Source organism: Chiloscyllium plagiosum, chromosome 9, assembly GCF_004010195.1.
Source record: "Chiloscyllium plagiosum isolate BGI_BamShark_2017 chromosome 9, ASM401019v2, whole genome shotgun sequence".
In the NCBI taxonomy this organism is placed as follows: Eukaryota; Metazoa; Chordata; class Chondrichthyes; order Orectolobiformes; family Hemiscylliidae; genus Chiloscyllium; species Chiloscyllium plagiosum.
In genome coordinates, this window is record NC_057718.1 from 83,353,595 (window position 1) to 83,369,911 (window position 16,317).

The window sequence follows — 16,317 nt, forward strand, 5'->3', positions numbered from 1 at the left end:
TGTTCCACAGGAATCAATTCTGGGTCCTCTTGTGTTTGTCATTTATATAAATGATCTGGCTGAGAATATAGAAGGCATGGTTAGTAAGTTTGCAGGTGACACCAAAATTGGTGACACTGAACACTGAAGGAGGTTTTCTAAGATTACAAAGGGACCTTGATCGTATGGATCAATGGGCTGAAAAATTGCAGATGGAGTTCAATCTGGATAAATGCGAGGTATTGTGTTTTGGTACAACAAGGGTGCAATTAATTAATTATACAATTAATGGTAGAGCCTTGGATAGTGTTGTAGACCAGAAAGACCTAGGGGTGCAGGTACACAATTCTTTGAAGTTTGCGTTACATATAGACAGGGTGGTTAAAAAGCAATTTGGTAAGTTTGCCTTCTTTACTCAGTCCTTCCAGTATAGGAGTTGGGAAGTCATGTTGAGGTTATACAGGGTATCGGTGAGGCCTCTTCTAGAATACCATGTCCAATTCTCATCGCTCAGTTATACGAAGGGTATTATTAAGCTGAAGAAGGTTCAGAAAAAGTTTAGCAGGAACTTTGCCGGGTATGAAGTTTTGAGTTATAGAGAAAGGCTGGACAGGCTGGGATGTTTTCCACTGGAGTGTAGGAGGTAGATAGGTCACCTTACTGCAGTTTATAAAATAATGAGAGGTATAGATAGAGTTAATGATAGTTGTCTTTCCCCCAGGATGGGGGATTTCAAGACTAAGGGTCACATTTTTAAGGTGAGAGGAGAAAGATTTTAAAAAGACATGTGGCACAATTTTATTTTTACACAGAGGGTGATTCGCATGTGGAATGAAGTTCCTGAGGAAATGATGAATGTGGATAAAAAATATTTGGATAAATACATGAACAGGAAAGGTTTGGAGGGATATGGGCCAGCAGCAGGCAAGTAGGACTAGTTTAGTTTGGGATTATGTTCGGCATGAACTTGTTGGACCGTAGGGTCTGTTTCTGTGCTGTATGACTCTATGAAACTGCAGTCTAACAGTCAGTACAAATAACTAAAAACTAGTCTCAAGAAGCTCACCTGAGTTCACCTGGACAAGGTTAACACCATGGGCTAATTCCTAAAATTCAGTGCACGGTCTGTTTCATAAAGACTTTGCATGTAAATTAGACTTGAATTTGCTTGCAGCCTGATTTCCTCCTGTTTCTCCAAAAATCCCTGCCCACATTATTCCTTACAAAAATCTAGGAACTTGCCCTTACAATCAGGCACTGAAGGTGAAGCCATTGGTAAACAAGAGCTCATATTTTTTAATTAAAAAATTATTAACAGGCTCCTTTAGCACAAGATTTACAAGCATTGGTGTGTTTTGCAAATTCTTTTTAATGGGAATTAAGCATATTTCTAGATATACAGAAAAATGTCAGATGTAGAGATAACAGAACAAGTTAGTCTTCCATCGCATAACAATAAAATAAGTTATAGATGATAGAGACACAACTCCAATTTTAAACAATATTAAAAACTCAAATAATAAGCTTTAACCATTAAGAAAGCATTCCACAGTTTGAGATAGTCAGCTTCCCATGGTTTGCAACAGGCTACAATTCCCTATCAGCCAAGTCAGAAACTTGTAGGTTTAAACCCTACTCCAGCACTTCAGCACAAACTCTATATATAGCAAGTCAATAACTTATGTCAAGGTGTCACTTTTTGAAGGAGACATCAAATGAATCCCACGTGCCTTTTCAAATGGTTTCAGAAAATCCCAAGGGTACTTTTCAAACAATAAAGAAGTTTGTTTGATATCCTGACCTATGCCCTTACAATCAGACCTTGCAAGATATATAAAATTGCCCATTTAATTATGTGCTGCTTTTGGAACATAACCACTGCTTAAATTGACCATAATTGGATACAACTGACTATATTTCAAAACTAACCTACTGTCTGTGAAGCATTCTGGGTATTATAAATGCAAGTGTGTTTCAGTGTATTAATCATAGGCAACACAATGTCAGCTAATTATTTTGCATTTTTCTGATTAATGAAAATTTATGCTTTGAATGCGATTTAATCCTTGCTATTCACAGATCTAATACCTAAAAGTAGAAAGGAAATACTCAATTTTTAATATATTTTTTATCTTAACATTTATGAGTGTCTGTTAATACCAATTAAAGTGCAACTAGAAAAACACATGCATTTCAGTAAAAACAAAAACAAACTATAAAATACTTACTTATTTCCACCTAATAAATAACTGCTCTGGGGTCCTTGGCCATATTCTAGTTGTAGATCCTGCAGATTCAAAGAAAACAAATATATGTTGCAAGTATATGTATTCATATCAATTATAATTACTGCAAATAGAAAAAAATACATAAAATCTTTAACAATAAAATGGAAGAATGTTAGGATAGATTTGCAAGATTTTTGAAGCAAAGAATCTGTGAATCCCAAATTTACTATTAGAATTTTCCAAACAAAACCTTGATAAATACTGTAAATTTGACTTTCTGCAATTTATGTAAAACAATTAATATTTGACAAGTTGTCTAATGAATTTCAAGAAAAAAAACCAACTACATATAAAAGTAGTTTAGTTGCATGTCTGAATCACAACATCCTGCAACAAGAGACAGCTTTCATCCAATATGCACACTTTCCTCTTCATGATTATTTACTTGGTAGCACTTCAATCTTAAACAAGAACATGCTTTCAGGTGCCAGTATCCCATCTTTTAAATTCTCTCACAAATGAAGGAAGTTTCTCTGATTACTGTAGTGGAAGTATGGGCAAACTGGCACTGGCTGTAACTCAGTGGGTAAGCACACTCAGCAAAGACTGAAGATTGCCTGTTCAAATCATATCCCAGAATTCAGCATAAACGTTTGACTGACATTGCAGTGCAGTATCAGGAGAGGGCTGCAGTACCAAAGATACTGTTTTTTTGGTTGAGATATTAAACGAAGATATCTCCTCATTTGGAAAAGCAGGAAAACAATATCCAGCAACTATTTCAAAGGGTGGAGAAATTCTCTCTGTTGTCTTACAGATCCACATCATTCTTCAACTAAACAAACATTATCTAATCACTTATCTCAATACAGTTTGTCAGACCTTGCTATAAGTGTCATATTTCTGACATTACAACAACTACTGAACTTCAAACTGCTTCACATCATATGAAAAGTACTTTACAAATCAAAGTTTTTCCTCGACAAATTCTTACACAAAAGCTCTACTTTTTTCACATGTATAAACAACACCCATTCTGGTCTACAACAATCAACTTTTGTAACAACCAACTGAGAACTTGCTTTACCCTTTGCTGATTTGAAAATTCAGGATCATTACTATGTTAAAAAAGCAGGTTATAGTCCAACAGGTTTAATTGGAAGCACACTAGCTTTCGGAGTGACACTCCTTCATCAGGTGATAGTGAAGAGCTCAATCCTAACACAGAATTTACAGCAAAAATTTACAGTGTGATGTAACTGAAATTATACATTGAAAAATTGATTGTCTGTTAAGCCTTTCATCTGTTAGAATAGTGATAGTTTCACTTCTTTCATGTGTAAATCACAACCTTTTTTTTAAAACAGTTGCATTCTCGGGTTAGCTGTTAACAATGGTGATAGCTAGACAATGTGTTGAAAGTATTAGCCCCCTGTGTTCTCTGTCTATGCCATGATGTTTAGATTGATTCTAATCAACGGAGTTCCACATGAATGCATGCAGTTTTTGAGAAATGTACAATGTAACCCTGCAAGTACAAATTCACCCCACAAAATGTGTGCGCGTATGTGGGTCTTTGTCTGTCTGTGTGTGTGTGTCTGGGTTGGGGGTTATGTGTGTGAGAAAGTGTGTGTGTACAGTGAGTGCAGAGTGTCTTAAGTCTGTGAGGGGATGCATGTGTGAGTGTCTGTAAGGGTGTGTGTGGGTGTTTGTGTGCGCGTCTGTGTGTCCATGTGTATATGTGTATAGGAATGTGTGTGTGTGTGTGTGTGTGTGTGTGTGTGTGTGTGTGAGCGTCGCTCTGAAAGCTAGTGTGCTTCCAATTAAACCTGTTGGACTATAACCTGGTGTTGTGTGATTTTTAACCCTTGATTCCACTATCCTTCTGAGCTCTATCCATCTCTTTCTTGAAAGTATCCAGAGACTTGGCCTCCACCGCCTTCTGGGGCACAGCATTCCATATATCCACCACTCTCTGGGTGAAGAAGTTTCTCCTCAACTCTGTTCTAAATGGCTACCCCTTATTTTTAAACTGTGTCCTCTGGTTCTGGACTCACCCATCAGCGGAAACATGCTTCCTACCTCCAGAGTGTTCAATCCTTTAATAATCTTATGCGACTTAATCAGATCCCCTCTCATCCTTCTAAACTCAAGTGTATACAAGCCCAGTCGCTCCACTCTTTCAACATATGATAGTCCCGCATTCCGGGAACTGACCTTGTGAACCTACACTGCACTCCCCCAATAGCCAGAATGTCCTTCCTCAAATTTGGAGACCAAAACCGCACACAATACTCCAGGTACAGTCTCACCAGGGCCTTGTATAGCTGCAGTAGGACATCTTTGCTCCTATACTCATTTCCTCTAGTTATGAAGGCCAGCAAGCCATTAGCTTTCATTGACTGATGTTAAAGAACACTGCGATCTCGTTGTACTTCCCCTTTCCCCAACTTGACTCCATTTAGATAGTAATCGGTCTTCCTGTTCTCGCCAAAGTGGATAGCCACACACTTATCCATATTAAACTGCATGTTCCATGCATCCGTCCATTCACCTAGCCTGTCCAAGTCACCCTGTATTCTCATAACACCCTCCTCACATTTCATCCTGCCACTCAGCTTTGTGTCATCAGCAAATGTGCTAATATTGCTTTTAACACCATCATCTATATCATTAATGTATACTGTAAACAGCTGCAGTCCCAGCACCGAACCTTGTGGTACCCCACTGGTCACCGCCAGCCATTCCAAAAGGGATCCGTTTATCACTACTCTTTGCTTCCTGTCAGCCAATCAATTTTCAATTCAAATCAGTATTTTGCCCCCAATACCATGTGCGCTAACTTTGCTCACTAATCTTCTGTGTTGAGTCCCATCTAGTTTGGGAACTAAGACGATCGATGAACTCCACTCGCTCTGGCTCAGTGAGATGATGTCCTTGTCGAGCATGGCTTCCACCTCTTTCTGGACCTGTCTGGCTTCGAAAGGATTAAGCTGATAGGGGTGTTGATTTATCGGAGCAGTAGTCCCTACGTCTACTTCATGTACAAAAGCATAGTCCTCCCCAACTGATTCTTACATATGTACTTATACTGCAGTTCAATGCTCCTGAGACAGATAACTCACTAATCCATCCCACTCCTCAAGGACTTCATTTTGTAATCTATTTTGAGGCACATCAAAATCCACAACACCTGGATTTGATTCTTTACTCTGCGGGACAGTAACTAATACCTGTTTCTCCGGTTCTTTCTCTCGAGTATAGTACGGTTTAAACATGTTCACATGACATACCCAATACCTTTTTTCCCCCAATCTGGCATCTTCACAGGATAGTTCACCTGATTAAACCTTTTCTTCAATTTAATAGGGGCCACTAAACCCGGCTTTGAAGGCATCTCCGATCACTGGTAACAGTATTAACATGTTATCTCCTCGGGGAAACGTAAGAGTCTCAGAGCTTTTACTTGCCGCCTGCTTCATTCTACACTGTGCCCTCTTTATGTGCTTTTTAGCTAACTCATCTACTCTTATTTAATTTCTCCCTCACCTCCAATACATAATCGAAGTGTGAGATCTCCGACCTTGATCAATTTTTCTTTAATTAATTTCAAAGGACCTCTCACTTCACGACCGAATATTAACTCAAAGGAAGTGAACTGAGTAGATTCGTTTGGGGCATTGGTAATGGCAAATAATACGAATGAGATACATTTATCCCAATCATTTGGGTAATTCTGAAAGTGTACTCTCAACATGGACTTCAAGTTTTGATGCCACCTTTCTAAAGCTCCCTGGGATTCAGGATGATACGCACTGGATTTAAAGTGCTGTATACCTAAACTATCCATAACCTCCTTTAACAGCCTAGCAGTAAAATCAGACCCTCAGCCCGACTGAATCTCTATGTGTAGCCCATACCGTGTGAAGAAAGCTACTAACTTCTCTACTATCCTTTTTGACTTGATACTCCATAATGAAATAGTCTCCAGCAATCTGGTAGACAATCCATTATGATTAACACATACTGGTTCCCAGTTTTACTTCTCGGGAGGGGACCTACACATCAATTATAACCAGTGTGAAAGGTTCTTCAATGCGGGGATTGGCTACAAAGGTGCTGGCTAATTCTGCTGCCCTTCTCACTTCCTGAACTTTCTGTTCCTCCATGTGAATTCTTACCATCTTTGAAAATGAATTTTTAAACTCCTCCAGCAGAATAATCTCTAAGAGCCACAAATGTCCTATTGATTTTTAAAGCACACACCCATCGATCAAAATGACTATGTTTAATTCTTTCAAGCTTAACCCAAGTCTGACCTGGTTCCATCTTAGTGTTTCTGAACTGCTGTCTATATGCTTCTGATACTAATTCATAAGCACTTAAAGTAGTCTGTTCAACCTCTTCATAATCCCTTGACACCTCATCTGACAATGTGGAAAATACGTCACTAGCTCTGCCTCCCAGTTTAGTCTGAACTAGCAGTACCCATAAATCCTCAGACTACTCCATCTGCTTAGCCAATTTTTCAAATGAAATAAAGGCTTCAACATCTTTCTCATCAAAATGTGGCAGAGTTTTGACAAATTTATATATATATCACTACCTTCTCATTTAATCTCCATCCTGTTAACTTGACTTTGCTAAGTCACAACTTCTCAAGTTCAAATTCTTTCTTTTTGCTAAACTAAGAACTTTCTCTCTCTTCTTCCTCTCTCCCTTTCTTCTCTCTCTCCTTGCTCAGCCAAGAACCTTCTCTCTCTTTTTCCTCTTTTTCCCTCAGTTCTCTTTCTTTCTCTCTCTCTTTCCCTTTCTTCTCTCAATTTGTTTATCTTTTAACATTTTCCTCAATTGTAATTTAAGTTTTTCTACCGCTACTGCACTTGTCTGTTTCTCTGACATATCTAAGAGTTTGAGTATCACCCTTACAATTTCAGCTTTACTTTAGTCCTTGGTTAAACCCAAATCTAACTTATTTGCTAATTCTGTAAGTGTGACCTTTTTTTTCCTTCTAAACTTTCTTGGCAAATTTGAGAGTAATCTTCAAATTCCAGAACCTCTTTAGCAATTTTAAGAGCTATTTCTCTCACTTTTAATTTATTCAACCACAATTCAACGAAAGTAAACAAATTGCCTCACCTACGTTTTATTTAAAGATCTAGGACATTAACCTGCAAGTGTTTAAATCTGCTGGAAATTGTCATACCCTCAGATCTATTCAAATCTGTCTAAGCAGTTCAAATCACGGACCAGAACCCGCAAACTGTTACGACATAGGGTAAACTCTCCTGCTTAATTTAAAACCAACAATACAGAAAAGACTTATCCCAAGCAGTAATGTGTGAAAATTCGATAGGTCGAGAACAAGTAAAAAAATTAAACTTTATTTCTTAAAATACAGAGAATAATTCACTAAGTATTTACAACTCCACCGTCTAACCTATAAGTTTACCTTCACTTCTATAATACTAGTCCAATAAAACTCCCAATTAAGATTTACAAAACAATACTTCTTATCTGAAAGCCAGGCAGCTTTCAGTTCTTTTATTTGGATTTTCCTGTGTCTTCCTTTCTTCTTCTTAGGGATTCTGTTTAACAGGTTACTGATCGATGAAGGTACTTTAAAGAGAGGTATTTTTCAGGCAGTCTTTTTACACGCCGGTAGCTGACAGTTCTCCTCTCAACTGTTCAATTTTCCTGGTCTTATACCCCCCAAAGCATCAGATTGTGTTATTAATTTTTAAGATTCTCAATATACTCAATTCAAACTGGATTGGAGTTTGGTATTTTTCGGGGTATAATTTAAACTGATTGGCCTAATTTGAATCTTTGTCGTTTCCAGGCAACCAGACAGTTTAGCTTTCCACCAAGTGTTACATTGTTACCTTATTGAGAACACTTGGCGCTGCCAGGTAGATCTACCAGCTATTAACTCTCTTAAAGGTACAGTACACCCCACATCTTCATAACAACAAGCGAACCTGCAACATAAGCAACACTTCATTTTTAAAATTATTGTGAAAAGGGAATCATTAAGTACATAACCGGAGAATTCAGAAGGTCCAGATTCAAGTCTCATGTGCCCCAGAGGTGTGCCATAATATGTCCAAACAGTTTGATTGAAAATAAGGGTCTTGTAATGCAGCAGTAGCATCCCGATCTCTAAACAAGTAGTTCTAGGTTCAAGTCCCACCTGCCCCGACAAAACTATGATCAATAAAAACCAAAAGAACTGCGGATACTGTAAATCAGAAACAAAAACAGTAGTTGCTGGAAAGGTTCAGCAGGTCAGGCAGCATCTGTGAAGAGAAATCAAAGTTAATGTTTCAGGTCTGGTGACCATTCCTCAGGACTGTTAAGAGCTATGAAACGTCGGTTTATATGCAGAAGATCGGTTTGGGGAAGGGGGGCAAGGGTAAACGATAGGTATGGATAGAGCCCAAGAGAGAACAGTTGAACAGACAAAGGAGTTGAGCACGATCTGGCTGAATTGCTATTAATGGAGACTGACAGTGGCTAACAATAGGGAGTGGGTAATGGCAGACCATATAATAACAAGGCCTGGTGTTTGTGTGGTGAGGGACTAGGACATGGGAAAGTTCAGGACCTGAAATCATTGAACACGATATTGAGTATGGAGGGCTGCATAGTGCTTTTTCAGTTGGAATCCACATGGGGAATGCCTGAGCCAGAGACAATTACTGAGCAATGTGATGTGGCTGTGGAATCGACTTTTAGCAAATACCTGGTAACACCTGGATTGACAGAGAATTAATGTCAGTGGACAAGAGAGAAGATTGGAATGGAAATACCATCAAAGAGAGGAGCAGAACTTCAAGGGAGGCATGCCCAGAAGAGATGTGGCAGTAAGTTAAATACGAAATAAAAATTGTATGATTGAGTTGGTTCAAAATAATTACACTGTCTGCAAGTGACCCTGATCATCCAAACACCGTCACTTTGTTTGTACTCTCCTTGCAGTCATGAATTATCCAATGAAGCTCAACCTAAGTTTGAGAAACAACATCTCACTTTACGGTCTATCCAAACCAAGCTCAACTTTAGACTGTAATCCCTGCCCAACTTTATTTTCTTTTCTTTGCATGTTACGATATTACTTGTTTTTACTTTCAGACAGCCATTCATCTTTCTGCCATTTATTCCTTCCATGAGTTTTTTTTTCTTTACTTGTACCTGTGCTCTCTTTACTCTGAACAGCTGTTTTGTCATTTGGTTTCTCTTGTACTCTATTCTATCACAGATCTTCCCTTTTGTTCTTTTCCCACCCATTTTAAAACTCAATCTGTTAATTTCTAACTATTCTAGCTCTGAAAGATTATCATTGAAAATATTCATAGTCTCCCCAGATGCTGCCAGATCTAAATATTTCCAGTAGTTCTACCTTTATTTCCAATTTCCAGTATCCACAGTATTTGGCTCACACACTTTTTAAACTCTGTCCACAACCAACTGAGCAGATATCAAAGACTGAAAATATAAGAACAGTAAGAACTTTGCCACTTGGTCTTTGCATTGCATCATGTCACTGTAGCTCAGATTTTACAAACCGTCTTCACCTTCCGTGTAATGCACTTGAAGCAATTACCATCATTAAAAATTGGGGGAAAGTATTTGGCAACTTATGCCCTTATTCCATGCCTTTAGGGAGAGTTTGGAATTTAAACCAGCTTGATTTTGAAAATGAGCTTGAGGGTTTACAATTAGTTTTATAGACATTCTATGTTTTGTGATTTCCTAATACTGTATTAATCACAAGGAAGTGTTGGCTGGCTCATAATAAGTTGCTAACTTGGCACTGACCATAAATGAAGGAACTTGGGAAGACTGCAAATAACCATTTGTGAAGAACAGTCAAATCATTTGCATTTATTGAATTAAATTTATGTTTAAATTTGAATAGTTGTCCATTTCTTTTGAGGCATCTTTTCAAAATACAAGTATTCTGATTTGAACTTTTCAGCAACCTTTCATAAAAGTGAAAGCAACTGTGATTTTACGAATGTTACTTTTCACTTAAATGGAGGCTGTCCAATGGCTTAACATGAAAGAAATTGTGCAAAAATCTCTAAAATGATGAACTATCAAACATGAAAATTTACTTACTCAACAAAAGAAAGTCAACTTTGAAGTGTTCATGCACCCAGCTGCTAACTATCCTCAGGCTAAATAAGCATGGTTCAAAACCCAAAATGTAGCAATGGTTCCAGCACCGCTGAATGGTATTGAAGAGGTTTATCTGAGTCTCTCATTCAGCACATTGATTTTAGTACATTTTCAGATGTGAATTTTACATTCGGAAAAGCTGTATTTAAAGCAAGCATTCAATGGTAATTGTGTATTCCTAGAACTACTGCTACTTCTCAAATATATTGCAGCTAACCTTACATGTTGCTACATCCAGAGAAATATCTTTGTCTTTTGGTTAACTGACATTCAGTATGAAACAAACACTAATACTACACTAGTATTTTTATTGTAATCTTTTATCTTATTTTTCTATTTTTTAAACTTGGTTTGTTTTTTGCTTAAACACATAATTAACAATTTATAGTGTTGTTGTCTTGATGATTTTAAGATGGAAACTACTTCAAAAGAAGTTTGGTTTTCATTGAGTGAAAATAGAGTCAAGGGGCAGTTCTATTTTACCAGCTGAAACACTGAACTCTTGTATGGTCATATTGTGATAAGTTCTGATCAATCAATCTAATAAATTAAAACCTGAAGAACTACTGACTGTCTAATACAATAACCAGTGGCTCTTGGAAACTCATGTTAAGACTTGTAAACTTGTCTATTGAACATCAAGCAAGAACACTTCAATGAGCCTTCCCCCAAAACATTTAGCATTTTGGGAATTATCTCTGTTCAGAAAGATTAGGATTAGTTTTAAAATGTGATGACTCGTGCAGATAGCAGTGCAGAAGGGCTGAGAAAATGATTAAAGAGAAATAGAATTTGAGAATAAACTAGTGACAAACCTATCAACAAACTGCAAAAAGAAAAAGAACAGTGAAAACAAGTGTGGGTGCATTGCAAGTGAATTTATAAGAATTTTTAAATGGAGAGTAGAGAAATGGCAGAAAAACTAAACAAACACATTGTGCCTGTCTTCATGGGAGACATATACTAAGTATTTCCCAGATAATGCAGAAAATAGTGTAAACAAGGAAGTTCAATACATTAACATTAAACATTGCTAAAGAGAGAGAAAGTCATAGCTTTCCATCTTGCATCGAATAGGACTGACAAGCAAAAGACAAACCCTGCAAAGCTGATACTAATTTATATAGCCTGAGAAGCTGTGCATTGGTTGGACTGTAGTTGTCACAAACCTGATAATCTTAGTTGGCTAATTAGATTAAGATCAAATGTGTAGAATTTTCACAATGTGGCAATGCTGTGACTTTAAGAAATTACTTTGTACTGATTTTTTTTGAAGAGAGGTTGTGAAGCAGAGGTAACGAATAGTCTACCAGAATCACTAAAGTAAACAGTTCGGGAGACCTTGGGTTTCTTTTTAAACCATCCTGAATGGGTGTGACCAAATCTCACAGATCAGGATTTGTATTTTTAGCTTTAAGCAGAAGCTATTGGGGTCTCAATAGAGTTGGAAGCTTCAGTGAATGTCTCTTGACTGCAACTCTCTCTGAATTTTCTCTTGATATTTTTCCTCTTGGATGAGAGAATGGCAGGTGAGAATCTGTGTCTGAATTTTCCTTTTTGCCAACAAGTGCGTTTAGGGGATGTTCCTATACTGGAATAGTTAAATAGTAATAGTTACTGTATCTATTATTCTGATAAGTTCTTCAATAGAGTTAAGTTATTTTAAATTTGTCTTTCTTTGGCTGTATTTTAATCATGGTGTTTAAATAAATTGTGTTTTGCTTAACGTCAAGTAATTTGACCAGTCACATCACATCTGGAACATGGCACTTCACAACTGCCTTTAAAATACAAAAAAGTTGGGCCTAGGCTACCTTCTTAAAAAAATTTGAGGGGGTCTGGTCTTGTCCATTAGTCATGGGATTTTGAGTGCAGGAAGNGGGGGGGAATCAAACAGAGATGAGGATTTGTTAAAGGCTTTCCTATATGTTGTGTGCCTCAGCAATGCCCCACATGAAAGATCGATAAAGATAATAAAATCATATGGGATCCAGGGTAGTTTGGCGAGATGGATCCAAAATTAACTTCAGATAGAGATGGTAGTGGTAGAAAGTTGTATGTGGACACCAGTGTCCTGTGGTGTACCAAAGGGATTAGTGCTTTATTGTTTGAGATTATACAAACAATATATAAAGTAGAATTGGGGGGGGGGGGGGGGGGTGGAATTTTGTGGTTGACATGCAGATTGGCCGGGTGGTTGACAGTCAATAGCAAGGCCTTAGGTTATAGGATGGTATAAGTGGATTGGTCAGGTGGACAGTTCAGTGGCCGATGGAATTTAACACTGAAAAGTGAGGTGATGCACTTTGGAAGAAATAACAAGACAAGAGAGTACTCTACGTAAAGTAAGACTGCAGTAAACTCAAAAGGAACAGAGGGATCTTGGGTTGCTTTTCTTCTGATCACTGAAGATACAGAACAAGTTAATAGGGCAGCTTCGGCAGCATTTGGGACACTTGCCTTTATTCAATGTGCCATAGATTATGAGAGCAGAGAGGTTATGTTGGAGCTGTATAAAATAATGGTTAAGCCATAGCTGGAGTACTGTGTGCAGGTCTGATCGCAGCACTGTAAGGAGGTGGTCTCTGTCCTGGCACAGTATACCAAGAGCACCTTTCATTATCAGTCAGTTGGTGTGCTCAGGAGACTGCACGTGAGGGTTGAAGAACTAAATATCAGGCATCCCAGCTTGACTCTTTCTGCCCTGTTGCATTATGTCTTACTCCTGGAATGAGAGGCACAGATGTATCGAGAGATGGAAGTGAGCTGGCACAGTGATTACTTCTGGTGTAAATGGGGAGGTATCACAAGTGAATAAGTAGGCAGAGGGCAAGCAAGGTTACACCGTAAGACCAAAAAAACATAGGAACGGAGTAAACTGCTTTGGCCCCTCTGGCCTGTTCTATCATTCAACAGGATTGTGGTTGATCCAACATTCCTCAAGTCCACTTTCCTGTAACTCTTGATTCCCCTACTGATCAAGAATGCACTCTTACATTCCAAACCCTTTGAAATAAGGGTTGGTGCTGCTGGGCATTCTGATGAGTGATCTTCAAATATGATAAGATGTTGCAGGCAATAGTAAAAGCAGCAGAGCATGAGCTTGGTGGGAGGTGGCTTCCCTATCAGATATAGTGAGTGTGAGACAGTAGAGAGAAGATGGTGGCACTTCTACTGGGAGAGTTAGGACAGCTGTAGAACCATTTTACGTTATTGGGCATTCCTCAGACAATTGAGACTCTACTGATCTGGAGTCAATCTCGAACCAGGTTTTCAGGTAGCAGCCTCCATTTCCAGTTCGGGGGAGCAGGATGCATGATCACTACACTACACCATCAAGCAGAACCTCCAGGTCCCAGCCCACAATGCAGAGAGACAATTCTCCTTTCTCTGTAGTGTCTGAGGCAAATGACAGGAACCACGCAGAGCAGTTCTGGACTGAGAATGCTTGTCGAGGTCCATAACCATCTTTTAAAGATGGCACCAGTGTCACAGATGCTGGTCAATTCCTGGACGTCTCCACTGTTCTGTGTACAGTGATTGGTATAATGGAGCTAGAATTGGAAAAGGGCAGCACCACAGAGGCAGCATGGATAGTTAATGAGATGGGTTTGATAAGATGTGGTAAGAAAATCCTCTCAGCCTCAAGGAGAGAGGCCCTCCATGAAACTGATACTTAGGTTCAGTAAAAACATGACTCAGCCCTAGGTCTTTACCAAATATACAATATTATCCAAGAAGTTGAGGTAATCTTAAACAGATGTGGATGTTGTATAACCAGCTGATATTCTGCTCAGTAGTACTGCTGATCAATTGTTATACCAATGTCAAAACACTCATGTGAAGTCAGAACGCAAAAGTAATAAACCAATATTAAGTCCGAGTTAATGCTGACTGAAATGCCATATTCAGGTTCACGTGCATCTCCAAATGTTGTTGATAATTGTCGTGTCAATTTTCTACATCAATGTAACAAATACACACTAACATGACTGTGAAGTCTAGATTAAATTGTTCATTTAACACAGCAGAAAAGAAAATTAGCTCCCTATTTTACCACCACAAATTCTGTCCCTTGGAAGCAACTGAGCCTGAACCAGACCATTTGCAAACTTAGTGTTGCATTTGGCTTTCAAAAAAAGCTTCCTGCCACACATCTATTCAATTACCAAGAAAACCTATTTGTAGCTACATAACTACACCCCAATTTACCTATGTATCACCTCCTGTTCAAACTACTATGCATCATCATTTCTACAATCTTCTGGTTGACCTCTCATTTTATGTGCCATGCAAACCTGAGCTGTGCACATCAAGTCTTGTTCAGTCATTACCTTTGTAGTCACAGACCTTTACTTGCTCCACTTTCAACAACAAATGAATATTTAAATCCTCATTCCTATTTTCAAATTCTTCTATGATCTCACCTCTATAATTATCTCCAATTCTCAAGATCTTTGTGGTCCTCTCACTCTAACCATTTGTAATTCCCAAATTATATCTGTTCCACCATTGTCAGCTGTGTATTCACCAGCCTAAGCTTCTATGCCTTTGGATTTTTTTTAAACACTATTTTCACCTCACTCTCCTCTTTTCAGTTGCTTTTAAAAATCCACCTCTTTCTAAGTTTTGATCCTCTTTTCTAACATGTCCACATGGCTCAGTGTCAAATTTTGTTTTGTCCCATGGCATTCGAGAATATCAAAGGCAGTATATGAATGCAATATTTTTGTTTTCCTAGTTAATAAATATGATACATTCTAATAGTCATTTGGTAACATAATACATGAGTTTTGTTTAAAAAGACGACATTTTTGTCAAAGCCTTGTGTCTTGTGCCCATCAGGACAATTCGCAAGCAATACCAAAGCAAAATAGAAAACAACATTGATACCGTATGGGAGGCAAGTGCTGATTGACTGGCAAATAGACATTGCTAAATAGAGGTACTGCCAGAGAATGCAGTAATGGAATGACGAAGACAAACATTTATGTAATGCACCTTAATGCAGGCCTGGCTGACAGTTGTAACATGGTTCAGTGTAATTTTTCAAAATCTGCATCATTTAGGAATTTCTATCCAGTTGCAAAATTGCATCTAATATTGTACGCTGTTGAGAGATTTGTAGATATAGACTTACAGTACCTTGCTTATTGTGAAGAAGAGGATAAGCCATTGATATGACTCACCAGTCTTCAGTATGACCTAGTATCACACCAATTTTTTTTTTATTTCAAAAATATACTTTATTCATAAAATAATTTGATGGTCTGTACAGTTGGTCATGCCATACATATGTAAACATTTATATACAGAGATCAGAATTTATCATTTTTATATACAGGTCTGTACGTTTATCAATCATATGTCCATATATTTAGCTGAGGTGTCAGCAGAGCCCAAAAGATTGCGTGGGCCCCCTGTTCTTCTTAGGCAGGCAGATGTTACACGGTGGTCTTTCCCCACCGCGCCTTGGCGGCAGCTGCCCCAAGCTTCAGCGCGTCCCTCAACACGTAGTCCTGGACCTTGGAATGTGCCAGTCTGCAACACTCAGTCGGGGTCAACTCCTTCAGCTGGAAAGATCAACAGGTTTTGGACCGCTCAGAGAGCGTCCTTCACCGAGGTGATGATCCTCCAGGCACAGTTGATGTTCGTCTCGGTGGGCGTCCCAGGGAACAGACCGTAGAGCACGGAATCCCGCGTCACGGTGCTGCTCGGGACGAACCTCAACAAACACCACTGCATTCCTTTCCAGACTTCTTCTGCGTAGGCACATTCCAGAAGAAGGTGCGTGACAGTTTCGTCCCCCCCGCAGCCGCTTCGAGGGCAGCGTGCGGTGCGGCTGAGAGTCTGGGCGTGCATAAAGGATCTCACAGGCAGAGCCCTTCTCACCACCAGCCAAGCCAGGTCTTGGTGCTTGTTGGAA

General features: G+C 38.8%; 1 protein-coding gene across 15 annotated transcripts in view; it reads right to left on the reverse strand.

Moving 5' to 3' along the window:
* LOC122552997 (mitogen-activated protein kinase kinase kinase kinase 3) overlaps positions 1–16,317 on the reverse strand; it is a 297,362-nt gene that overhangs the window by 85,918 nt on the left and 195,127 nt on the right. For all 15 annotated transcript variants that reach the window (XM_043696362.1, XM_043696366.1, XM_043696357.1 and 12 more), the window contains one exon: positions 2,208–2,266. In XM_043696362.1, coding sequence (XP_043552297.1) covers positions 2,208–2,266 — 59 coding nt within the window. The remainder of the gene's footprint in view (positions 1–2,207; positions 2,267–16,317) is intronic.